Genomic DNA, 27,770 nt, shown 5'->3' with positions numbered 1-27,770 from the left:
TTTCTTGGGCTATTGTAGTAATTGGATGCACTCAGGAAGGCTAGTACTTTTACATTTAGAAATGTGTTTACTTACTAGAAAGGAACTCGGGTTGGGCTTGGATTGAGGAATGTCCTCATGATGACCGCTGTTGGGAAAGGTGGCAAACCTTTAGAGAGGAAACCCCAGTGAAGACCTTAATTCCCCCCCCCCCAAAGGAGGCATTCTCCTTTGAAAAGGAAGGTTAAAAAAGTATGCATTGCCTGCCCACTGTGTGTCTAAAGCTTGTTGGAGCAGTTTGGTTGAGAAAAAAGAGGCTTGTAAGAGCAAGGGTTTGGAAAGGGTGTTGGTATTACTGAACAAGCATGCCCTAAGAGAGAATTGATGCCTATGCATATAATGGTACAAATATAAAATAGAATTAAAATCTGACTCAGCAGCTTATGTGCTCTTACATGTGCTAGGAGGAAACAGTGGATTTACTGTCTGCAAAAGTGATTTTTCTCTAAAACTTCTTAATTTATGTCCCTAATTGAAAAAGCAATTGAAGAGATCTTAATTCAACTATTAATGATTTACAGATGCTACTTCCTCTGTGAAGGGCAGTAGTACCCCTTAACATTTTCTCCTTGAATGACTAGAACAATTGGGCTAACTGTAAAGTAAGCTTCCAGATTGGCTTTCTTTAGCACATGCAAAGCAAACTTTCCCATGAGGAAAAAATGACTGTCTTTGGGTAGTAATGAGGCATTATAATCCCCATCTCCCCCCCCCCCCCAAACTCCCACCTCTTCAAAATTTTGCCTCAATATTGTATTGCTAATGCACTTGCTCTTATTGTGAGATCTGCTTATTTGAGACTTGAAGGCTTATAGAACATTTCTGGTGGGGTTACCATGCCTTTGAGCATGGAATTATTATTAATTCTCTTTTCAAGATAAGCAAACTATGTTACAGAAAACAAAATTAATTTTTTGGAGTAGTGAACAACCCCACAGTTGATTTATTCATTAATTATTCACTCAACAAATTGAGCAAAAACACTGGAAGACAGATTCTAGTGAAGATCAGCAGTTGTAAAGAGTGGGTATCCTGAGTAGAGTGGGTATTCAACTTGTTTCTGGACATACTCTGCTCCCCAGTTCTTGCTTTCAATCTGTGTGTGTGTTTCACTCTGAGTCACTTGTCTTTTTATAAGGATGCCAGTGATGTTGGATTAACCCCTCTCTTTCCTCCTCTGGCATGAATCCATCTTAACTTACATTTTAAGAAAAAATTTTAAATTGTTCTAATTAGTTAGTTATATGTGAAAGTAGAATGCATTTTGACACATCATACATAAAGGAGTATAATTTCTCATTCTTCTAGTTGTACATAATGTAGAGTTAGGTCATATAATCATACATGCACATAGAGTAATAATGTCATTCATTCCATCATTCCTACCCACATAGCCTCTCCCCTCCCCAAAATTAATTTCTTAAAGTCACATGCATTCCCAGAGCAAATCTAGAGATAGTTTATTTAATCCCCAGATTTAAAAAAAAAAGTCTACTGAAGAAATCTAATTGTGGTAAAACTTGGTGAGCAGGTGACTCCACAAATAATTGTGTTACAGACCATTTTTGTGACTTTGACATTCAACTAAATAACCAGATGCAGTTATTTCTGATTATGTGCAGGCAGTTTAGGAACAATAAGCCTTTTTTTTTTTTTTTTCCCTATACTTGAGATTGAACCAAGAGGTTCTCTGGTTCATGAACTCCAATCCCAGCCCTTTTTATTTTTGTTTTGAGAAAAGATCTCACCAAATTGCTGAGGCTGTAAACAGCACACTTATTTTGCTCTAGACATTTCTCCTATTTAACAAGTATGTGTTAGTAAACAACTTTGTGAGCACCTATAAGGCAAGAGCAGTTAAATCAGAACCTGGAATTGAGAATAAGGAAAGGGGGAAATTTTTTGTTTTTCATGGCCCTATGGCCTTCAAACATATAGTTAGTGTGAGGGGAGAATGGGCTTATGGAAGTTCATGGGACATCAGCATGGGCAAGGAGTCATCATGGAAGATTGTCATGAAACTTTTAAAAAATATATGTATAGGGGACTAAGGTTGTGGCTCATAGGTAGAGCACTTGGATAGCATGTGCAAGGCCCTGGGTTTGATCCTCAGCACTACATAAAAATAAATAAATAAAATAAAGGTATTGTATCCAACTACAACTAATAAATAAATATTTTAATAGAATAGATGTATAGATGTAATGGTAAGAAATGGATATTAAGAAATAAGACACTGGTAAGGTAGACAGCTTTGAAAACAATGAGCAGGAATTTGTATCTGAGTTCTGTGTTCACTGTTGACAAGAGCCTGAAGGGAATTTTAGAGATTGATACTCCAGAAATGTTAAACAAATTCCCCAACATCACCCAGTTGCCTTTTAGAACCAGATTTACCTTTCACAAATAGCATAAACTAACTGATCTTCCTGCTGAACTTCTTGATTTAAACAGGAAGGAGCAACAATATGCTTCTTTTTCCTTAAAGATCTCTAAAAATGAAAATTTTATAATCTTTCCTAATAGTACATATATTTTATTACAATTCAAAATTTGAAGTCCTGAAAAATATTACCTACAAGGCTACTAATTTATTAGTCTTTTTCTAAAATAGAGGGCCACCAAGATACACTAAAAGTTTGTCACAGAAGTATTCTTAGAAAGATCATAATACTTACCATTTAAAATTCTAGAAAAACTCTTTGTTATTGTATTTAACCTGCATAGGAGGATTAGAAGGTAGGTTGGCCCCGAGTTGTTAAGTCACTTGCCCAAGATTATGTCACCAACTTCAGAGTTCATCAGGGACGGAGCATATGCAAATCCAAGCTACTCTGATTTTCATGTTTATATAACAGAAAATATCAGTCTTCTGTAAAATTGAATTTTCTACAGCAGGCTGTTTTGATGGACTGCTGAATCTTAACAGTCTGTTAGATCACAATTGAGGTTTTCCACAACAAATTCTACACCATCCATATCTAGTAGAAGTATAATGAAAACCAGATACATAATTTGATTCCCAAGTTTTTTATTTTTTTTGAAGATATTGTGAATGGAGTGGTTGTCCTCATTTCCATTTCAGAGGATTTGTCGCTGACAGATACATAATTTGAAATGTTCTAAGTAGCCTGAGTAAAACAGGTGAAATTAATTTTAATAACATTTCATTTAAACCAGTATATCTAAAATGCTATCATTTCAACATGCAACCAGTATTAAAAATCGAGATATTTTACATGTTTTGTCCTACTGAAATCTGGTGTGTGATTTATTCTTACTGCACATATTAAATTGGATTAGCCACATTTTTGGTGCTCAGTAGCTGTGGGAAGCCTATTGCTACCTTACTGGACAGTGCAGGTCAATACTTGATGTTTCTGATGTTTTAAAGATATGGTTCTCTGTTAAAGACCGCAAGTCATTGGTTGCAAAAATATACTTTCATTTTACTTGTCCCTCAAACTGTGCTTTTGTTTCTTACAGTCTGTTCTTTCATTCTGTAGTATCTGTAACTACAGGATGTAACTAAAGCTGAAATGGGAACAAAATTAAAAGTCATTTGCTGATGCCCAGTTTGTATCTGAAATGTGTGGGATTTGAGAATCTGTTATTATGTGAAAGAAAAAGTTCCTTTATCATTTTTCTTATCACTTAAAACTTTAAATGGAAACTTTTCTTTCACATTTAAATACATGAAATGTATGATAGAATTACCTACTGCAAGTGTTTACTAACCTGCACTGTATGAGATGAGCTGCTTCAGCTGCTTTACTAGCGCAGGTCTGCTTCTTCTTCCTGAGTTATTGTCTGGTTGTCAACATTCTTTATTTAGCTTTTTATTACAGCCTTTTAACATGCAAAGTTGGTTTTCCTATGTTACCCTATTGTTTTGCCTGCTAGTAAGATTATTGATACTTTCTCTGTTGTTCTTATGGCAGTTAGGCAATATCTTGGACACAATATCATTGAATGATGCTCTCAGAGTTTTCAAGAGAGAAATACATGATATAGGAAGACAGAAGGTCATTAGAGTTATCAGTATAAACGTTTAGTGTCTACCATGTGTAGAATCACCATACAGTGTGCAAGTTGGTTGGTTAGATAAAACCTATTTTTTAAACAATAATTCACAAGTCAAAATGATTCACAGTATGACTATCATTACTTAGGCAGTACTGCATAATGGGTGAGTGTCAGCTCTGAGGGTGGATAGGTTTGCTTCTCTGTTTTTCACCTTACCAGCCATATCACTCAAGATAAGATCCTGAATCTCAGTTTCTTTATCTGCAAATTGTAATAATTCCCCCCTCACTGTTTATGTGATATTCAAATGATGATTTGCATATCATCAAGTGCAGTCCCTGCTTTATAGGGGACACTCATCATTATTGTCAGCATAGGATAGAGTACTAGGCATGATGCTAACATGAGTGGTGGAGTGGGTTTTGTGGCTTGAGGAAGGCTGGATAGAGGAAGTAGGACTTGGTCAGTTTTAAAGGCAAATGGAGTGGCAAATTCAAATTGACTCATGAAATTGACTTCAGTAAGGTAAATTATAATTTGATTGTCTATAATTGTTATGCCATGGTGATTTAATGGGACTTCTTGTCTTCAGACTAGCTGACCATGAGGAAATTGCCCAAATAAAGCAGTTTTATTAAAGCCATCTATTAATCTGTACTCTATTGCTCCATCAACAGGTCATAGAAACTACACTTAGAAATTAGTCCAGCTAGAGGAGAAAATTCATTACATAGTTTAGGAGTCAGACTTTTAAATGAAAAAAAAAAAAGAATGAAAATTGTAATAATAAAACTTTTTTTTTGACTCACAAATATTTTTGAAATTTGATTTAATTGTATATTGAAACTATAACCTATTTTTTAAGTTCATAGGGGTCATCTCTTTCACTCTGCAGAAGAATGTGTTCTTAAATTCAGCCTGCTGTATTCAGTATAACTTCCCTACTTAATGCCAATTAGGAAAAACAAGAATTTGGATTAGTGAAAAATATACATTATAGGCTTTTTGAAAACTCTTATTTTGTTACTAGCTTTATTGATATAATTCATACAATTCATAAGCTATATTTACAATGTAATAAAGTAAAGAAACTAACATTTAATAAGACTATATTATGTATTACTTTATACTCATGCCAGCTGTATGGAACACACAACATTAGCCTTATTTTACAGGTGAATACCAAGATCATTCAGGTAGAATAGCAGTGTGCTGACTTGTGCTTTGATTTTTCTTGGGCCGGTACTCATATATTTTGTATTATTTCTTGCCACACTGAGATTTCACATGAACTACTTATGAACTGTTTTTAATAAGAAGGCCACTAAGCTGGGTGTGGTGGCACATGCCTGTAATCCCAATGGCTAAGGAGACCCAAGCAGGAGGATCATGAGTCCAAGGGCAACCTCAGGAAAAGTGAGGTGCTAAGCAACTCAGTGAGACCCTGTCTCCAAATAAAATACATAATAGGGCTGGGTGGCTAGGATTGTGACTCAGTAGTAGAGCGCTCCCCTAGCACATGCAAGGCCCTGGTTCGATCCTCAGCACCACATAAAAATAAATAGATAAATAAAATAAGTGTATTGTGTCCAACTACAACTAAAAAAAAATAAATATTTAAAAAAAAAATAGGGCTGGGATGTGACCCAGTGGTTGAGTGCCCCTGAGTCAAGCCCTGGTATCCCTCCCCCCGAAAAAAATCCATTAGGAGTTTGCTTTCCACAAGAAGTAAAATTAAGAATCAATAAAGAGGATGGATTCAAACTAAAAAGCTTCTTCTCAGCAAAGGAAACAATAATGTGAAGAGAGCGCCTACAGAATGGTAGAAAATCTTGACTACATGCACCTCAGGTAAAGCATTAATCTCCAGGAAATATAAAGAACTCAAAAAACTTAACACCAAAAAAAAAAAAAAAAAAAACCCAAAAAACAAAACAAAAAAAACAAACAAAACCCCCCAAATAACCTAATCAATAAATGGACTGAGGAACTGAACAGATACTTCACAGAAGAAGAAATACAATTGATCAATAAACATATGAAGAAATGTTTGTCATCTCTAGCAATTAGAGAAATGCAAATCAAAACGACTCTAAGATTTCATCTCATTCCACTCAAAATGACAGTTATCAAGAATACAAGTAACAAAAAGTGTTGGTGAGGATGTGGGGAAAAGGTACACTCATACATTGCTGGTGGGACTACAAATTGGTGCAAACACTATGAAAAGCAATATGGAGATTCTATTTCAAGAAAACTTGAAATGGAACCACCATTTGATCCAGCTATCTCACTCCTCAGTTTATATCCAAAGGACTTAAAATCAGCATACTACAGTGACACAGCCATATCAGTGCTTACAGCAGTTCAATTCACAATAGCTATACTATGGAACCAGCTTTAGATGTCCTTCAGATAAATGGATAAAGGACATGTGATTGATTTTATTTATACATATATGATGGAATATTACTTAACCTTAAAGAAGAATGAAATTATGGCATTTCCTGGTAAATGGATGGAGCTGGAGAATATCATGCTAAGTGAAATAAGCCAATCCCAAAAACCAGCTGAATGTTTTCTCTGATAAGCAATTGCTGATCCAAAGTGGGGAGGGGCGGGGGTATGGAAGAATGTAGGAACTTTGAATTGTGCAGAGAGGATTGAGGGGAAGGGAAAAAAAGAGTTTGCTTTAATGAATTAATCAGCCCTCTAATTATGGCAGTTTATCAACTTCTTTAGCTTGTCAGTTAGACTCTTCAACTTGATATTTAAGACCCTCTATGATCTAATTGTATCTTTTCAGATCTTAACCTCTTCTGATCTTTTTCTCCGCTGGTCCTCTCCATGTCTGAATGGACATGGTCAGTGCTGCATGGTCAGTCCTCCAGACATTTCTGTACTTTGTGTTTACTTTCTTTTTTTAATTGATTTTTTAAAAAAATGATAGCAGAATGCATTACAATTCTTATTACATGTATACAGCACAATTTTCTCATATCTCTGGTTGTATATAAAGTATGTTGAAACCAATTCGTGTCTTCATACATGTACTTTGGATGATGATGTCTATCACATTCCACCATCCTTGCTAATCCCCTGTCCCCTCCCTTTCCCTCCCACTCCTCTGCCCTATCTAGAATTCATCTATTCCTCCCATGCTCCCCATCCCTACCCCACTATGAATCAGCCTCCTTATATCAGAGAAAATCCATCCACAATACCTATGCAGTTGTCCCTCTGTATTCCTGGGTTCCACATCCATGGATTTAACCAATCACAGATTGAAAATCATTTGGGAAAAAAATGCATCTGTACAGAACATGGGCAGACTCTTTTCTTGTCATTATTCCTGAAACAATATACTATACTGTCTATTTACATAGTATTTACATTGTATTAGGTATTAAAAGTAATCTAGAAATGATTTAAAGTATATGGAAGGATATATGAAAGTTATATGGAAGTGCTGCGTCATTTTATATAAGGGATGTGAGTATCCATAGATTTTGTTCTTTGAGGGCCCTGGAATCAATCCTCCTTAGATCAAGGGATAACTATACCCCATTCAAACTTCAGATGGTAATTTTAGTTCCCTTTCAAAATCCTTCTCTTTGGTTTTACTGCAAGCTATTTTATTTATTCTGTGGGATCACATTCATTTGATACCTCTTTCTATTTTTGATATTTGTGTAGCTGCCTAATTGATGTAGGTTGTTCAACTCTCAATAGGGGTGCTTGCTCTTTATATGCCCCCAAGGCCCTACAAAGCACTTTGGCAACTTTTCAAAATAATAAATATAACTTAATTTTTAAACAGTACAACTTGATTCAAACAATTTACCATGTTAAGAATTACTTAAGTAAAATCTCCTAAAAAGTTTTCTCATGCTGCTAATTTACTCAGAAAACCCTTTCTTAATACATTTGAGAATCCCGAGTAATCAGTCTTTAATAAGTTGTAAAATGAATACAATATAAATTAATGACATTTTACTATGACCTATAAATGAAACTATGTAAGGAATATATGCAAAGATTTTTCATCAAAAGATACTAATAAACTAGTTACTGGATCCTGACTTTAGTCCTCTTAAAGATAATGATTCATTCATCAAATACTTATTTAATCTCTGTGTGTGCCAGACAAGTATTCTAGGTGCTGGGGATGTATCAGGAAGAAAGACAACTTTTTTTTTCCCCCCCATGAGCATATATCCTGGAGGAAAGAAACTTTACAGTAAACATAGTAAGTAGGTAAGCTGTTAGTGTCATTTATTATATAACATATTTATCATGGTTAAGTCCTATGATGAAAATAGGGCATAGAGAGGGAGTGCCTATAGGGTGTTGGTTGTGATTAAAGGGTGATGAAGGTAGGCTTCCTCCAGATACAGACATCTGAACAAGCACTTGAAGAGAATGAGTCATTTGTCTATCTGGAGGAAAAGCAGCACATGTAGAAGCCACTGCCGGTACAAGTGTTATCTGTATGATGAGGGGAAAACAAGGAGACCAGTGTGGCTGAGCATGGTGAACATGAGGAGTGTGTCAAAGTTACTCCTAACAGGAAGAGATCAAGACTTCACAAGCCTTTACAACATCTTTATAAACATGTTGGCTTTTACTCTAAAACAGGAGTCACTAATAGGTTCTGAGCAGACTAGTAACATGATCTGACTTATCTTCTTTTAGATCATTTTAGCTCTTATGTTGAAAATAGGTTGTGCTCCCTACAGGATAGAAGCATGGAAGACAGTTGGTAGTGGGTTGGCATCAAGTTGGTAGCAGTTATACTGTGTAACTGCCTAATTGAAGGTAGAGCCACTAGAATTTTCTAATGGATTAGATGGTGAGGGCCGGGTGTGTGAAAGAGGTGTCAAGGAGACTAGGAGATGCACTTGCCATTGGGAATCCTTTGGGTAGAACAGGAGGAATTCAGTTTTGGACATGGCCACGTTTGAGATGCCTGATATACTTTCAAGTGGACATGCTGAGTAGGCAGATGGATATATGAATTCAGGACAGGGTCCCTCAGGAGGAGACATAAATGTGGCATCATAAAGACAGTATTTAATGTCATGAGAGTGGATAAGATTATTAAGTGCCAGGCATGGTGGTGCGTACCTGTAATCCCAGTTACTTGGAAGGCTGAGGCAGGATGATAGCAAATATTCATGATGCAAAGTGGTATTGAATGAAAGTGATAGAGCAGAATAAATAAAATAGCTTGGAGTAAAACCAAAGAGAAGGAAGGAAATCATGAGATTGTAGGAAGCAAGTTAACAAAGTGTTTTCCAGGAAGAGAGGAGGTAATCAAGTATGCCAAGTGGTGCTATAGGTCAAGGAAGATGATGACCAAGAATTGGTCATTGGGCTGAGCAGTGTGGAGAGTACTGGTGATCTCTGAGCAGTTTTGGGAGAATGGTGGGAATGAAAGCCTGAATGGAATGGATTCAGGAGATAACAGAAAAGGAATTGGAGATAGCAAGTAAAGATAAGCAGCTCTCTCAAGAAGTTTTGCTAAAAAGAATGATATGACATGTATTAGTTGGAGGAGGAGATGGAAAGTGGGAGAAGATATTTTTAAGATGGGGTGAATAGTGGCTTGTTTGATTGTCAGCAGAGAGAATAATCCAGAACAGTGGAAAATTGATATAGGAGAGAGATGGAGAATAGCTAGAGCCATATCCTTGAGTGAGAGGGGATGGAATTTATTAAGCAAGAGCTGGGATTGGCCATAGAAACATGAGCAAGTTCATGTATAGCAACAGGTAGAAAGGTAGAGTGTATAGGTAGGTACATATGCTGGTACAAGGGTGAATGTGGTAGTGAAAATCAAAATTTGCTTCTGATTGTTTTACTTTTTCTAGTGTAGTAGGAAATAATCATCCACGAGCTAAGAGTGAGAATGAGCAGGGACATGTAGAGAGTTTGAAGAAAAATGGAAATGAATGGAATGGCACCTGAGAGAAGGAAAGTGAATGGGCTAGGGAAATACAATGATTGTGAGCATGAGTTGGAAGTGAGATCAGGTAGCATTGGAGAGTGTTTTCCCTGGCCATGTTCAATAGCACAGCTATAAATGCAGTTTAGGTGTAGAATTGGGCTTAACTAAGGTTGTAATCTTGCCAAGTGAGCGTGAAGAAGTGATAAGGAGGCAAAGGAATTGAGAGTGAAAGCAAGGGAATGATTGTAATGACTGACTATAGTTTTAATTGGGCAGGGAAGGCAGACAGACATAATGGGGATGGAGGGAGTCCGAAAGGTGAGTAGGATTAGCAGATTGTTGATCCTGGAGGGTTGAAGGATTCCAGAAGTAGTGGTAGAAGAGACTGAACTGGAGAGAGAGGAATGGTCCAAGAGTAGGCTACATGAAATAAGAATTATGAAAGGTTTATAGGTATTAGTATTGACAGAGGCCAGGCTAGACCTAATGGGAGTGAGCAGCTAAGCTAAGGAGTTCCAAGAAAAGGCCAAGGTGTCAGAGGATATTTAAAGGCCAGAAAAGGACTTGTCAATAGAAGGCATGAATTAGTAGACTTAGTACAAAGTTGAGGTAAATCTTTAACAGCATAAGAAGACTATTTTCTGGAAGTTTAAAGATTATAATGTTTAATCGTGGGACAGAGTAAATACTCAGTTACGTATGTTTTATACAACATGTTGAAAACAAAACAATTACAAATATGTGCTTTACAATTTATTAAGAAGGCATTGGTATCCATCTATGAGTAAAAACATTGCATAAAATTCTTGTTTTTCATAATTGTAGTTCTCAGTAGCACCATTAAAAACATTGAGATGCTCTGTCAATCACTTGTATATACATCATCAAAAAAAACCAAGAACAATTAATCAAGAAAGCAGGTTAATAGAACAGTTATGAAACTTTATAAACTTGTTTACTAACTTCAGAGATGCTGTGACATCTCTTCTGAGTCTTCAGCAGCCCCTCTTAGGCTCTTCTCTGCAGCATACCTGCCTCTACCATTGGAAGAGTATGCTTACCAGACATCAGCAGTTGCATGGCAGACCTGTTTGGGCCAGTGTGCTTGTAACTTTTTCTTTTTAAAAACATCTTTTTGTACTTTTAGATGGACAGCAGACAGCATGCCTTTATTTTGTTTATTTATTTATGCAGTGCTAAAGATTGAACCCAGTGTCTCACACGTGCTGGGCAAGCACTCTGCCACTGAGCCACAGCCCAATCCCCAATGTGCTTGTTATTATAATTATGTACATTAATTAAAATATATACACTGGGCTGACCATTTGACCCAGCTATTCCCCTTCTTGGTCTATTCCCTAAAGACCTAAAAAGAGCATGCTACAGGGACACTGCTACATCGATGTTCATAGCAGCACAGTTCACAATAGCAAGACTGTGGAACCAACCTAGATGCCCTTCAATAGACGAATGGATAAAAAAAATGTGGCATTTATACATAATGGAGTATTACTCTGCATTAAAAAATGACAAAATCATAGAATTTACAGGGAAATGGATGGCATTAGAGCAGATTATGCTAAGTGAAGCTAGCCAATCCCTAAAAAACAAATGCCAAATGTATTCTTTGATATAAGGAGAGTAACTAAGATCAGAGTAGGGACGAAGAGCAGGAGAAGAAGATTAACATTTAACAGGGATGAGAGGTGGGAGGGAAAGGGAGAGAGAAGGGAAATTGCATGGTAATGGAAGGAGACCCTCAGGGTTATACAGTGGAGGGGGTAGAGAGAGAGGAGGGGAGGGGAGGGGAGAGGTGGGGAGGGGGGAGGGTGGAGGATGGGAAAGGCAGCGGAGCACAACAGACTAGTATGGCAATATGTAAATCAATGGATGTGTAACTGATGTGATTCTGCAATCTGTGTATGGGGTGAAGGGGGGAGTTCATAACCCACTTGAATCAAAGTGTGGAATATGATATGTCAAGAAATTTGTAATGTTTTGAACAACCCACAATAAAAAATTAAAAATATAAAAAAAAATATATATATACATACACTGGGCTGGAGTTGTGGCTCAGAGGTACACCCCTTGCCTTAAATGTGTGAGGCACTGGGTTCAGCAACTCATAAAAATAAACAAAATAAAGGTATTGTGTCCATTTACAACTAAAGAAAAAAATAAAAAAGAACAAGAAAGAAATTAAAAAATATATATTTACATACACTGATGATATATGAATAAAGAGAGTTGTTGTTATATAACCCAAAATAAATGTTTTGGAAAGATAAATTACTGCTTTTCTATAAAATTATTTGGAAATAAGGCAACTGTAAAATATTTGGGGAGTTGGCATACTCTGGAAAGCCTCTACATTGACATTGTTTCACAGGTTCTTGCTCTTTAAAAAATGGAAACTGTAGGGGCTGGGGTTGTGGCTCAGAGGTGGAGCGCTTGCCTAGCATGCATGAGGCACTGGGTTCAATCCTCAGCACCACATAAAAATAAAATAAAGGTATTGTGTGCACTTATAATTAAAAAATAAATGTTAAAAAAAAAAAAAAGGAAACTAAGTGGTAGCTGCATTTAGGTGTGATTTGCTTAAGAACTTTGTTCAGCTAACCCAGAAAAGAATGAGTCAAAGTCCTACATCAGAAATTAGTGAATTAAAGGACATTTATTTGTTTTAAATTAAAATATTGTTTTAAGTATATGTGTATCTTTTTTTGGGGGGAGGGGTACTAGGGCTTGAATTCACGGGCACTCTACCACTGAGCCATGTCCCCAGCGGTATTTTGTATTTTATTTAGAGACAGGATCTCACTGAGTTGCTTAGTGCCTCACTGCTGCTGAGGCTTGCTTTGAACTCTGGATCCTCCTTGTCTCAGCCCCCCGAGCCACTGGGATTACAGGCATGTGCCACCATGCCCAGCTCAAATGTATGTGTATTATTTTTAATGATTTTCTCTTTTAACTGATTTTTTCCTCTGATGATGTAACTGCCAAGATGAAAAGGCACTTATTTATGGAATTTAATAGCCAAATTATATTTTAACTTTACATGATGACATATATTTTTCTTGCTTTTCCATTTTAAAAATTTGGACTTGTTTTATTATCAAATTCTATCATATTCCAAAAAACTGCTGGATAATAGATTTAATAAATCTTTTCAGCTAAAATTTCTATTAATAGTTATACTTGCCCTCGTAACCTACCTTCCTTCCTTCCTTCCCTCCCTCCCTCCCTCCCTCCCTCCTTCCCTCCCTCCCTCCCTCCCTCCTTCCCTCCCTCCCTCCCTCCCTCCTTCCCTCTTTCCCTCCCGGTGCTTTACCACTGAGCCACATCCCCAATCCTTTTGTTTTTTATTTTGAGACAGGGTATCACTAAGTTGCTGAGTCTGTCAGCCTCCTGAGCTGCTAGGATTATAGGTGTACACCACCACACCCAGCTCTCATGTCATTGAAAATTTTTTCTAAGGCTGGGGCTGTGGCTGTGGCTCAGTGGTAGAGTGCTCTACTCACATGTGGAGGGCACTGGGTTCAATCCTCAGCATCACATAAAAATAGAATAGAGGTATTGTGTCCATCTACAACTAAAAAAACAAATTAAAAAAATTTTTTCTATAAATTATGTCTCAATTTAAACACATGTCTTTTTCTCTTCTTTAGCCAGTTACTTGAAATTTATCTTTTGAGATTCATTGTTTTATGAGTGAAGAATATTTTTGGTGATTAAACAGCTTTGTAAACTTGGTTTATTGATGTTCCTTAGGTCAGAACTGCTTCTCATGTCTTCTGCCTTTTTGGCTACAGCAATGCCATTGCAGTTTGGTGATGGCAGTAAGCAACGTGTCCGTGAATATGCTTGTAGGCATTCAGTTCTGATCCCAAAGAAGATACTGCTGTAAACATGGCAGGAACACCAGCATAGCAGGACTACAGTTGAGGTGATGAGAGAGAAGAGAGGACAAAATAGATAACTCAGACAAGTTTCTTCTCAAATAACCATCTAAAGGCCTGAGTCACTCACAAATCTTCTCTGAGAAGTGCATAACCAGAATGTCATGCCTTTGCCTTCTAATTTATTATAGTTAAAAAGGATAAAAAAGAAAAACTATATTTTAATAGTTCATTTAATTAAAAAATATATATGTAGGCTAATTATTGTTCTATCTGATTTGCTTTAGAAGGAACTTAAGTTTAGCAGAATATGGTGATGAATAGTATAGATTTGTGGAAATGAGAATGTTTGGATTTGAATTTTAATGTATCACTTGCTAGCTAGTGAGACTAGCTTGTGAAAGTGAGACTCTGGAAAACACTAACTAAGCCTCAGTTTTCTCCTTGGGAAAATGAAGATAATAATAGCACTCACATCAAAAAAAATGGGTATGAGAATTCAATGAGACAGTCTATTTAAATGCTTATTGTAGTGCTTGGCACTTAATAGGCATTTTTTTAGATGTTAGATAGTATTTTCCTAATATGTGCCATATACCACAGTGTTATATTAACAGACTTTCTAGGAAAGGTGGTCAACAAATTGTTTTTGATAGAATATAGGTCGACATTTTCATTAAATATAGGTTTTTAGGCTATAGGTCATAAGTGTACATTGTTAAATTCTTTTGTTTGATAAATTACATCTAACAGTCTTCACTGACGTGCAACATGTTTTGCCTTAGAATTTTCTGTTATCTTTGGATCATTTGTAGCAGATGACACTATAATTTTCATAGTGCTGCTGCCTCTCTTTCCTTTCCCCCCGCCCCCAGCTCTTAGTTAGTTAGTTAGGTAGTTAGAGGCAGGATCTTGGTAAGTTGCCCAGGCTAGCCTTGAATTTGCAATCCTCCTGCCTCAGACTCCCAAGTAGCTTTGATTACAGGTATACACCACTGCACCCTGCAGTGTCACACCCTTTTCTTAGAAACTTCTAGAATATCTTCTTTATTGACTCAGGTGAAACAGAATCTACTCACTCTTTCCTTCCTTCCTTCCTTCCTCCCACCCTCCCACCTAGGGACTCATGCATGGTAGGCAACCACTTGACCACTGAGCTACATCCCAAGCCCTTTAAAAAAAAATGTATTTTGAGGCAGGGTCTCACTGGTTGCCTGGGTTGGCCTTGAGCTTGAGATCCTCCTGCCTCAGACTCCCAAGTCACTGGGCTTGCAGCACTGCACCCAGCTTCCCTCACTTTCAGTTTAATAAATCTATAGTATTGTTGGTAGAAAAGAGAAAGAAATATGATTCTTTTCTCTAAGGACCATTGGTGAAAAAAGCTCTCAAAGGCTGATCTAACTAATGGCCAGCCCACTTTTGTTTTTACCTGGGAGTACTGAACTTGTTTCTGGGCCCTATGGTTAATTGGTTGGTACTAGATAAACTTGATATAGCTTTGGTTCAGCTGCAGAAAAACAGATGTAACTTTTGCCACAAATACAAAAGTTTAAAGGTTTATCATTAAAGTCTCCATAAGGGCTAGGGGGTGTTTCTCACAGGTAGAATGCTTCCCTAGCATGCATGAGGCTCTGAGTTCAATCCCCAGTACTGCAAAAATGCAAACAAAAAACTCAAAGATCTTCATAGTCTGATTATTAACATAACAGAAGCATAGGTGACAACCAACAGAATTGAGCTCTGGCATAGATGAAGGATATTGTTCAAGCTAAGAAGCCTATCTGATTCCAAAAGCTGTTTCTTGATTGTCATCTCAACAATAAGGATTGTATGCAAAATCTACACTCTGTCCACCTTTTATGTAAGATGAAATATATTTATTGTGCCAAATGTGTTATATGCGAGTTCACTAATGTCTTCATTTATCAGCTGCTTTTAGGTAGTTGAAAAGAATTTGTAGAAGAGGTAACATTCCAAGAAAAGAAAGAAATGACCAAGGTTGCTTAAAATAAGAGGCTTGGAACATTTCTTGAAAGGCAATAATGGAATGACTAAAGAAGTGGGGTTGTTTATTAGACTTGTCTGGTAAATGGTAGATGGGATATCAAATGAACAGATTGGTACTTAGTGCAACTATGTAGCTGGTGTTAAAAATAGAAAAACAACCAAAAATTGATCTAATATCTCATTTTACTTCACTACTTAATAGGGTGAAAAGAGTTACTGATAATGCAATGCATGCACTCTACTAATGGTGTGAGCAAAGTACTTTGGAAGGGCAGAAATTTGAATCACCAATTATGCATTAGTGGGAAGGAATTATTAGATAAGGTTAAACAAAGTAGTAAAAGTGGGAAGAGAGCCATCAGGAAGAGGGACAGGGCCTTCTAAGCATACTAATGGTGTAAACAGAAGCACAGAGGTGAGTATATATGTGACATTGAGAGGGTGTATGGGACAGGAACAGGAAATGAAACAATGAAATTAGAAGAGCGTGGATAAAGCAATTATCTTGTACTTAACTGTAAGAAAAATTGCTGTAGCTGGATGTGGTGGCACATGGTCCTGGGGAGGCTGAGAGGAAAGAGGATCATTTGAGCTTAGAGTTTGAGACCAGCCTGGGTAGCACTATGAGACTCTGTCTCAATAAGAAAGAAAAAGGTTGGAACTGAGGATGTGACTCAAGTGGTAGCGTGCTCGCCTAGCATGTGTGAGGCACTGGGATCAATCCTCAGCACCACATAAAAATAAAAATATTGTATCCACCTAAAACTAAAAAACAATTATTAAAAAAAAAAAAAAGAAAAAGATAACTAGTTAAGAATATGGTTTGGGGGAGGGGATCCTGAACTGAAATCAAAATTCTATGCATGTATGAGTTTGTTGGGATGAACCCAACTACTATATATAACCATAATGCTTTAATAAAAAAAATAAAAAATTTTAAATATGGTTTGGAGAGAAAAACACTGCAAACTTTGAGTTCTCTAGTAGCTTTTTTATTTATTTTGATGAATACTGATCACTGAGCAGTGAATAAAAATAGACGAAGATAAATGGAACAGGCAATACCAAAAAAATCTGGCAGCCATTTGGAAGGGGGTTATAGGAAGAGAAAGGAGCCAGATGATCTTATTTTCTACCTCAGCTGAATGGATGGATGTTATTACCATAAACCAATTTTGGGGATTATAGAGAGGAAACAAGAGATTGGAGCAGAGAAAGAAGAAAAGCTTGTTTAGTTTTTGACATTTTGAATTTGAAGGGCCTGTGGGACGTCCTAATATTCAGTAGGTAGCCAGAAATTTAAGAGGAGATACAAACTCTCACACTACACACACACCCAGCAGCATGTAGAGCATATAATTAATGCCTTAGAAAGAGATGCAGCCTTCAAAAAGAATGAGTTCTAGAAGAATGCCTAGGGCTATATCTTAGAGAAAACCCAGCATATTTGGTGTGGGAAGAAAATGTTCTTATGTGTGCACATATTCTGAAGTTGTATAAATGGTCATTTTATTTTGTATTATTTGCTCTGCTTTTCTCTGTAGCAATGGAGATGAGAGAATATTTGCTATATTAGTCGTGTATAATTTTCAAGTGTACTGTACTATTTTAAATAGACTTTTTTCCTTAAATTTTTTTCCTCCTCTCCAGACTGTCATTTTGTTGGGTTTTTGGATTTCCTAATGAGAATAATTAGTTTAAGGAGACTGGTAATTTTTATCATAACATTAATCTTTCAAAATGATCATGTTATCATATTATTAGTCATTTCAACTGCTTTTCCTTCTACAGGAGCTGATGCAACAGAACGGGATTGGTTATGTGTTAAATGCCAGCAATACCTGTCCAAAGCCTGACTTTATCCCTGAGTCTCATTTCCTTCGAGTGCCTGTCAATGATAGCTTCTGTGAAAAAATTTTGCCATGGTTGGACAAATCAGTGGATTTCATTGGTAAGTAGTTCAAGTAGCATTACAGTCCTTTGGGTTATAGTCTCATCTGTAGGTGTAGCCCCTCTCTCTTCTTTTTATCTTTAAAGGAAAGGAACCTGTTTCAGAGATTTCAAAAGTCAGGAAAAAACATGATGTTGCTTTCTCACTTAGCTGTCAAGGTGATGTGCGTGTTGTGCTGTCCCTAAGGTTTGGCCTTGTGAGACCTCTTAGCTAACTTTTAACAGTACCAAGGGTAAGAAGCCTCATAGGATCTGTGATTGTGTGTTGCAAGTGTTTAAAAATTAGTTAAGCTTTTGGGAATAATTAATACCAATACTCTTCAAATTACTCCATGAAATAGAAAAGGAAGTAACCATTACAAACTCATTCAACAAAGCTATTATCATCCTGATACCAAAACCAGGCAGAGACACATCAAGGAAAGAAAATTTCAGACCAATATTCCTGATGAATATTGATGCAAAAATTCTCAATAAAATTCTGGAAAATCACATAAAACATTAAAAAAATAGTGCACCATGATCAAGTAGGGTTCATTCCAGTGATGCAAGGTTGGTTCAAAATATGGAAATCAATAAATGTAATTCATTACATCAGTAGACTTAAAGATGAGAATCATGATTATATCAATTGATGCAGAGAAAACATTTGACAAAACACAGCACACTTTCATGTTCAAAACCCTAGAAAAACTAAGGATAGTAGGAACATACCTCAACATCTATGCTAAACCCAAGGCCAACATCATTCTAAATGGAAAAAAATTGGAAGCATTCCCTCTAAAAACTGGAACAAGACAGAGATGCCCTCTTTTACCACTTCTATTCAACATAGTTCTTGTAACTCTAGCCAGAGCAATTAGAGAGACAAAGAAATTAGAGGGAATACAAATAAGAAAAGAAGAATTCAAACTATCATTATTTGCTGACGACATGGTTCTATACTTAGAGGATCCAAAAAACTCCACCAGAAAGCTTGTAGAATGAATTAATGAATTCAGCAAAGTAGCAGGATATAAAATCAGTACCCATAAATCAAGTGTATTTCTATACATCAGTGATGAATCCTCTGAAAGACAAATTAGGAAAACTACCCCATTCACAATAGCTTTAAAAAAAAAATAAAATGCTTGGGAATCCACTTAACAAAAGAGGTGAAAGACCTCCATAATGAATACTGCAGAACACTAAAGAAAGAAGTTGAAGAAGACCTTAGAAGATGGAAAGATTCCATGCTCTGGATAGGCAAAATTAATATTGTGAAAATGGTCATATTACCCAAAGCACTATACAGATTGAATGCAATTCCAATTAAACTCCCAGTGTCATTCCTTATAGAAAAAACACTCAGGAAATTCATTTGGAAAAATAAAAGACCCGAGAATAGCTAAAGTAATTCTTAGCAAGAATAGTGAAGCAGGAGGCATCACAATATCAGACTTTAAACTAGACTACAAAGCTTCAATAACAAAACAGCACGGTACTATCATGAAAATAGACATGTAGAGCAAAGATACAGAATAGAAGACAGAGTGACAAACCCACATAAATATAGTTATTTCATATTATACAAAGGTGCCAAAAACATACATTAGAGAAAAGATAGTCTTTTCAACAAGTGGTGCTGGGAGAGCTGGAAATCTGTATGCAGCAAAATGAAAATAAACTTCTATCTCTCACCACACACAACATTCAACTCAGAGTGGATCAAGGACCTAGGAATTAGTCCAGAGACCCTAGAAAAAGTAGGCCTTGCCTTAACAAGACTCCTAAAGCACAAGAAATAAAATCAAGAATTAATAAATGGGATGGACTTAAACGAAAAAGCTTCTTCTTAGCAAAAGAAACAATGAGTTTGAAGAGAGAGCCGACATTTGGGGAGAAATTTTTGCCACATGCACATCAGATAGAGCACTAATCTTCAGGATATATAAAGAACTCAAAAAACTTAACGCCAAAGAAAATAACCCAATCAATAAATGGGTTAAGGAGCTGAACAGACACTTCTCAGAAGAAGATATACAATCTATCAACAAATATATGAAAAAATGTTCAACACCTCTAGTTATTTAGAGAAATGCGAATCAAAACTAAGATTTTATCTCATGCCAGTCAGAATGGCAGTTATCAAGAATAGAAACAACAATAAGTGTTGGCAAGAATGTAGGGGAAAAGGCATATTCATACATTGCTGGTGGGACTGCAAATTGGTGCAACTGCTTTGGAAAGCAGTATGGAGATTCCTTAGAAAACTTGGAATGGAACCACCATTTGACCCATCTATCTCACTCCTCGGTCTATACCCAAAGGACTTAAAATCAGCCTGCTATTATAGTAATGCAGCCACATCAATGTTCATAGCAGCTCAATTCACAGTAGCTAAACTGTGGAAGCAACCAAGGTGTCCTTCTATAGATGAATGGATAAAGAAACTGTGGTATATGTACAGAATGAAATATTACTGAGCATTAAAAGAGAATAAAATTATGGCATTTGCAGGTAAATGGATGGAGTTGGAGAATATCATGCTAAGTGAAGTAAGCCAATCCCCCAAAACTAAAAGCTGAATGTTCTCTCTGATAAATGGATGGTGATCCATATTGGGGGGGGCATGGGAAAAATGAAAGAACTTTGGGCAAAGGGGAGGGAGGGGTGGAGAGGGGGGATGGGACTAGGAAAGATGGTGGAATGAGATGGACGTCATTTCCCTAGGTACATGTATGACTGCACATATGATGCGATGCTACATCTTGTACAACCAGAGAAATGAAAAGTTGTGCTGCATTTATGTACAATAAATCAAAATGCATTCTGCTGTCATATATACCTAATTAAAATAAATAATTTAAAAAATTAGTTAAGCTTTTGGAATTAAATCTTACACACGCAAGTTTTTCAAATCCTGTAAAATACTTTGGGAAACTTTGGTGATATTCCCTATTGCCTTGCTGCTCTTTTCCCCAGGGAAAAGTCAAATCTGATGGGGGGAAAAGAATCCTAGTACATTTAGAATCTCTTACATGTCACAAGATATCTGAGCCTCAATCCAAGTGGCAGTATTTTCAAGTAGTTATGGGTCTAATAAAATTCACACACATTCTGTTTCCTACTCCGCATTCTGCTTCAAATTCAGAATTTCGATAAGTCCTTGTTGCTTTTGTGACCTTATGGTCCTGCAGGATCAAGTGTGTTGGTGGTAATCGGTGATATGTTTTTAAAGTGTGGTTTGTGTGGAGAGGCTGAACAGAGGAGAAAACTGCTCCCTAGTGAGCAGCATAATAAGGTGTTGACCCTTAATGTCCATGTGAGGAATTTTTGTTGCTCACCCCCTATAGTCACATCTGTTTGAGCACTCTAATCCACACTGAAATACTCTGAATTGGTTACTGTAGTTAAAAATAAAAGAACTAGTTTCTTTAAAAAAGAAAAATGATGCAAATTAAGTCCCCACTATATTTTATCATCTAGGAGAGGGATTTTCTAGGTAATGCTATTGGAGCTTTGGGTAATTCTGAAATAGTTATCTTTTCTCAAATTTTCCGGATTGCCAAGAGTTTCCATATTCAATTAGGACTCGTTCTGTGAAATAACTAAAGATAAATGACCATGACCACTCCCATTAAAATAATCATAGAGAAAATTCCCCAAATTAATACTCTCTCATTATACTTCTAGGAAATGTCTTTAGCATATCATTCACCTTCTGCTGCTTTAGAAAAATAATAATAATGATTAATGTTGCCATTGCATGTCATATTGATCCAGAGACATTTTGCTCTAATTTCAGCTAAAAGTATGATCTCAGGATCTATCAAGAGGAGAACCTGATTCTGTTAAGTCATAACAATGCCTACATTTGGGAGGAATTCATAAAAAAGAGAATATGAGTAACTTTACTCCCAGTTTATTTTCTTCTTTCATGGGAGAGATTGGGATCATCATGCCGCTTTTCATTTATGCAAAAGGAACTTTACCATGTTTCAATTGGTTAAATGTACACAAACAAACACACTTATTTGCTTGGTTCTATTTAGGTGAGCCACTACCCTATCCCACTCAAATAATTGAAGGCAGAAATCTCATTTTTTTCATATTCGCTGTAATTGCTATTTGTCTTCTCCATGGTACTTGATGCCATGGTTAGTCATGATAGACTAATTAGAAGATGTACCCCTATACCTAGATACAATATCTTGATTTTTCTCTTTTTGTTATTTAGATTAAATTTCAGCAAGTCTCTGGGTTTGGTGGAAGGACTCGGGTTTTCATGGAGCTTTATATTTTATTTTTAGTCAATGTAGGCAGCAATAGCAAAGTTTGCCTGTTTGTGTGGTGGGGTTCTCATGAGGTACCCTCTTGTGCATCTGGATGCCCCTGCTCCCTCCTCACTGTCTCCTTGCCCCCCCCCCCCCCCCGCCAACTCACTCACACCAAACTCGTGACTTTGCACCAAGGCAAGGTGATTAAGATCATGTACTTTAGAGCCTAACTATCAGTTTTTGAGTTTGGCTTCCCTTAGTTAATAGTAGTTTGGAGTAAATTGCTTAAAACTTATATGCCTGAGGACTTCCAAGTTTGAGGCCATCCTTGGAAACTTTGGAAGTGCCTCTTTGAAAGTAAAAAAGGGTAGGGGATGTAGCTCAGTGATAGAGCATCCCTGGGTTCAGTCCCCAACATGGAGGTCATGCTTGTGTGCCTATTTCCTGAACTGGAAACTACCTTATTTTGATGCTGAAGAATTAAAGTAGATAATATATGTGTATTAAATACCTTGCAAAGTACTTGGCTCCTAGTTGGCTTTAAGTAAATATTTTTAGTTTGGTTGGCTTTTTTTGTTTGTTTGTTTTGCTTTTGAGGTGGGGTCTTGCTGCATTACCCAAAGCTGGTCTTGAACTCGTGGGCTTGAGCAATAATTCCTGTCACCTCAGTCATCTGAATAGTCATGAGCCACCTCATCCAGCTAATATTTTAATAATGTAATGAGAATTTCCTTCTTTCTTATGTCCCCTCTCTTTATTTGTGACCCTTTCTTCTTGTTTAGTGTAAATTTTATTCCTGAATTTCTGTAGTGCTAGTGTGCCATTTCTATTTCCATTGACACCATCACTGCCTTCTTGTTCCCTGTTCAGGAACTTGCAAGAGGCTCTTTGATTTTCTACATAAAAATTACATCCTTTAGCCTAACATTCCCAAGAGACCCTCCTGCAGCTGCTCCCCACCTGTGAAATATTCTGGTTATTTCTCATACAGCTCGTGAGTGCCAACCAAGGCAGGCTGTTTTCTGGGCACTTTGTTCAGCTCATCACAGGGCTTTCCTGCACACTTGTCCCTTCTCAGGCAGGCTGTTTTCTGGGCACTTTGTTCAGCTCATCACAGGGCTTTCCTGCACACTTGTCCCTTCTCTCTGTCAGGTCTGTGTGTATTTCTTCCTTTGCTTTAAGCCTTAGTTTAGCACTCATGTCTGCCAAGATCTGTATGCTAATGAACCCCACTCCAGTATAAGCATTTCTTAATTTGATTCTTAAAAATGTATCAAGAGGGCGGGGATGTAGCTCAGTGGTAGAGCACTTGCCTAGCATGTGTGAGGCACTGGGTTCGATTCTCAGCATCACATATAAACATAAAAAAATAAAGGTCCATCGACAATATATCATTCATATATATCAAGAGAGTTGTGGTTATAAAAACAATGTTTGAAAAACAGAAAAGGAAACCTATAACCTCAACATTATAACACATACGTTACTGTCATTGTTTATTTCCTTCTAGCCTTTTTCTTTTTCTTTTTTTTTTTTTTTTGTACTGGGTTAATGAACCCAGGGGTACTTAACCACTGAGTTACATCCCCAGCCCTTTTTATTTTTTATTTTGAGACAGGGTCTTGCTGTGCTGGTCTTGACCTTGTAATCCTCCTGCCTCAGACTGTGGAGTTGCTGGGGTTACAGGCATGTGCCACTACGTCCAGCCCTTTTTCAAAACTTTTATGAATATTTCTTATTTATCAATCTGCTAGTACTAACTGTATATGTACTATGTCTAGTATTATAGAGGCAAGACCATTCTAGGTCCTCATAGTCTAGTTTTCCAGATGAGACTATGATCAACATTCAAAACCTTAAGCCTACTTCTAATCAGTATTGGAGTACTTTACAATAAGAGATTGGGATAAAAAGATGCACATATTCATATACACATTAATATGGTACAGAAAAAAAAAGTGCAAGAATCAAGTAATACTGGAGTAGGAAAAGTGCAATAACTGATAGAGAATCTGAATTACTGTTTCTTTTTGAAATTAAATGAAAAATTTAGCTTCTAGCAGCCAAGGCAAAAGGGGGAATACAGAGTAGTGTAGGGTAAGCACTGTACAGTAGAGCAAAGAGAACTAAAGACTTTATATATACAGGTTTATTATTATTTTGTTTAGCACTTGGTTCTTTGTTTCAGTGTTGCATTGTTGTCATTTGTTATTGTTTTACTGTTTGGTTTCCTATCTAGAACGGAAGCTGAAGTTGCTGCCTATTCATCCTAGATTGTTGGATACATAATGAATAAATCATATCTAGAAGAAATGTGAAATATTTGTGACATAGGCAGTGCTGGAGCTGGTTTCTTACATATTTGTTAATTCTAATAATTTTAACATAGTTTTGGTAACTTTTGGTAATTTTCAACTAAAATAAAAATGAAAGGGAAGAATGTAGCTCCCTGGCAACAGCTTTAAGAAAGAAGCACACATGTAATTGTTTAGAATTGAGACAGTCAGGGCTGGGGTTGTGGCTTAGTGGTAGATTGCTTGCCTAGCATGCATGAGGCACTAGGTCTGATCCCCAGCACCACATAAAAAAAAACTAAATAGACAAAATAAAGTTATTGTGTCCACCTACAACTAAAAATATTATAAAAAATAATAAAAAGACTTGAGACAGTCAGTTCTGCATAGAATATTGGTTGCTTTCAGGCCATGTGGGATAACCTAACCTACTTCCACATTTATGTTTTTTTAAAGCCCCTTAACAATGAGAAATGACAGCACTAAAAGTATCTCTGAGTCTTTCTGCCATGTTTTGGGGAACTAATGCGATAAAGGACAGTAATTCCTGGGTGTCGAGGAAGGGATAAAAGTTCTGTTTGTCCTCATTAAAGTGACCTGGTAAACCCCATCTAGCTATGCATAGTTTTCTTCTTAAATTCAGAAAATAAAGTTGAGCTATTTTATGACACACGGTAAAATTTCCTAAATAGAGAACTCATGAATTTTATTATTTATTTATTTATTGGGGGTGGGGGTGTGCCTGTGTGGTATGGGGATTGAACCCAGAGCTCTCATTCATGCTAGGCAAGTACTCTAGCACTGAGCTACATCCTCGGCCCTTTTTAAAAATTTTTATTTTGAGACAGAATCTTACTAAATTGCCCAGGCTGGACTTGAATTTGGGACCCTCCTGCCTCCCATGTAGATGAGATCACAGGTGTGTACTCTCATGTCTGACAAGTCTCGGCATTTAAAAAAATATTTGGGCTGGGAATGTAGATTAGTGGCCAGTTGCTAGCTTTGAGTGTTTGAGGCCCTAGGTTTAATTTCCAGCATAGCAAAAAAGAAAAGGAAAAAAAAACTCACTTGGTCTGGCATCTTGCATTATGATCTAGTCTCTCCCTCACTTCCCTCCTTTCTCATTAGTAATGTGTGTCATACATTATTTGAAATGCAACTATATTTTTTAAAAAATTATCAGCCATGCGCCGTGGCACAATCCTATCCAGTGGCTCAGGAGGCTGAGGCAGGAAGATCGGGAGTTCAAAGCCAGCGGAGGCACTAAGCAACACAGTGAGCCCCTGTCTCTAAATAAAATACAAAATAGGGCTGGGGAATGTGGCTCAGTGATTGAGTGTCCCTGAGTTCAATCCCCGGTTACCCTCCTCCACCCCTAAAATCTCATAGTTGGGAGGAAAACGTGTGTCAAATAACATGCGTAAACAAATTGTTAGTTGTTATCTTGGGTGCGGAGTTTTAGATGGTTCTTATTTTCTTTATGTACTTTTCTGTATTTCTGAAAATTTCTACACTAAGCAAGTAGAATCATGTAATGCAGGAATCATATCCAGGAAAATTTATTAAAATAATAATGGAAAAAAATATATGGTAAAAAATAGTGAAATAAGTGTCAGGTAACCTGAGTTAGTGACATGTTGCTTATTAATGCTTGTGGACCTTAACCATCCATTGTATAACAATGGTGAGGAAATTATCTTCCCTAACTTCAAAAGAATATTGAAAGAGTAAATATAATGTGAATAGAAAAGATTTGCTTTGAGGTTTTCAGGCTAAGACCTTGAGTAAACAAATGGAAACAAAATTTCCATTTTGCTGAACTAAATTGTTAACTTTCTTGAATTTGACTCATACAGAGAAAGCAAAAGCTTCCAATGGATGTGTCCTAGTGCACTGTTTAGCAGGGATCTCTCGCTCCGCCACCATTGCCATCGCCTACATCATGAAGAGGATGGACATGTCTTTAGATGAGGCTTACAGGTGAGGACAAGAACATGTCTGTGTGAGTGGGCTTTTCATTTGCCCTGAAACACAATGAATAGAAAAGCAGATTAAAGCAAATTGTGATTATTTTAGTCACTCTCTTTTCAGGTTTCTGTGGATTTTTAAATGGTCTTGCAAAGATTTGAAAAGAATGCAGTTTTATCAGTTAGCATTCATTCTGCCCTAATGTGTCAGATTCATCCTCAGCTACCTTTTAAGTTTAAGGAAAAACACCAGGCAGAGAGCTTATTCCTTTCCTTCGTCGGAGAAGTATCATTTGTTCTAATGTATTTATGAAGAAAAAAAAAAAAAAAAAAAAAACTTCCAGTAGAATATACTCTGCTTCAAACTTTGTATTGCTATGAGGAAAAAGACAAATATAGGCAAGTGTAAAACCAAATAACCATCAAATGAATTCACTAATTTCCTACATCCTAGTTGTCCAGATTTTGCAGTGTGTAGTTTTGACCAGGTTGCGCTGGCTCCTATTTTCTCAAAAGGGAAGGCAGGCAAGTGGCAATACTGCTGAGGGCTGGAGTTTTCTTGGTGATTTATGAATATGTGTTTCCTTCAGGCCTTGTTGGGTAGAGGTAGTTAGTTTTCATGTGATAAAGAATAAAAAATAGAAACACATAGAGCAGGCCCGTTTTAACAGTTGGGTAAAATTAGAAGGAAGGAATGAGCAGCCCAGCTTGTCTTTTGAGGCAGGAAACTGGTGTGGATGGGCCCTTGTCTACCTGCACCAGATTCCTCTCCTTCATTCAGGCTTTGTGCCTGACATTGTCCTGCTCCATGCAGAAACCAGAGGCCTCACCATAGTATCACATGAGGAAGTCTTAGCACAAGGACCCTACATTAATATTTAAACTATAGTTGAACTGGTTATTTCTGGCTTTGTTAATTTGCTTTAGATTACTTGATTTCTATGGAGTTTTAAATTTTTCTTATTCTTTATTTGTATGCAGATTTTCTGTGTAGTTTTACTTTTTGCAGCATCTGACAGGTAATTGACTCATGAAGTTCTGGTTCCATTGAAGAGTTTTTCTATTACATTTAAGAGCCTTGTTTCCTCAGTGAAACATAAAAGCTACTTATTCATAGTTTTGACCCCTTGATGAATCTTTAACATATTACAAAAATGGACCCAGACATCGGATGGACCTAGCTTTGACTTCCAGTATCATCAGTTAGTAGCTATGTGATTTTAGGCAAGTCCAAGATTTATGTACCCTCATGATGGGGATAATGGCACCCACTGATTAGGGTAGGTTTGAAGATTGAATAAATAATTTAGGGCATCAGCATAATACTTAGCCCCCAGATACAACTTTGTGGTTGGTTATTCTGTCGTACAGGGTACAAA

General features: G+C 36.9%; 2 protein-coding genes across 6 annotated transcripts in view; one reads left to right on the top strand and one right to left on the bottom strand.

Annotated features, from left to right (window-relative positions):
• The window catches only part of Dusp16 (dual specificity phosphatase 16), a 104,702-nt gene that overhangs the window by 72,637 nt on the left and 4,295 nt on the right, over positions 1-27,770 (top strand). For all 5 annotated transcript variants that reach the window (XM_046436264.2, XM_046436260.2, XM_046436261.2 and 2 more), the window contains 2 exons: positions 17,713-17,872; positions 26,281-26,404. In XM_046436264.2, the coding sequence (XP_046292220.1) occupies positions 17,713-17,872; positions 26,281-26,404 (284 nt within the window). The remainder of the gene's footprint in view (positions 1-17,712; positions 17,873-26,280; positions 26,405-27,770) is intronic.
• The window catches only part of Borcs5 (BLOC-1 related complex subunit 5), a 118,062-nt gene continuing 103,956 nt past the window's right edge, over positions 13,665-27,770 (bottom strand). The window contains exon 4 of the mRNA XM_046436269.2: positions 13,665-13,950. Within this exon, the coding sequence (XP_046292225.1) occupies positions 13,822-13,950 (129 nt within the window). The 3' untranslated portion in view covers positions 13,665-13,821. The remainder of the gene's footprint in view (positions 13,951-27,770) is intronic.

This window comes from Marmota monax, unplaced genomic scaffold (genome assembly GCF_021218885.2).
Source record: "Marmota monax isolate L192 unplaced genomic scaffold, Marmota_monax_Labrador192_F-V1.1 WCK01_AAM20220418_F8-fsc00012, whole genome shotgun sequence".
NCBI lineage: Eukaryota > Metazoa > Chordata > Mammalia > Rodentia > Sciuridae > Marmota > Marmota monax.
Note: the sequence above shows the minus strand (reverse complement) of the source record. Positions and strands in the feature narration are given on the sequence as shown.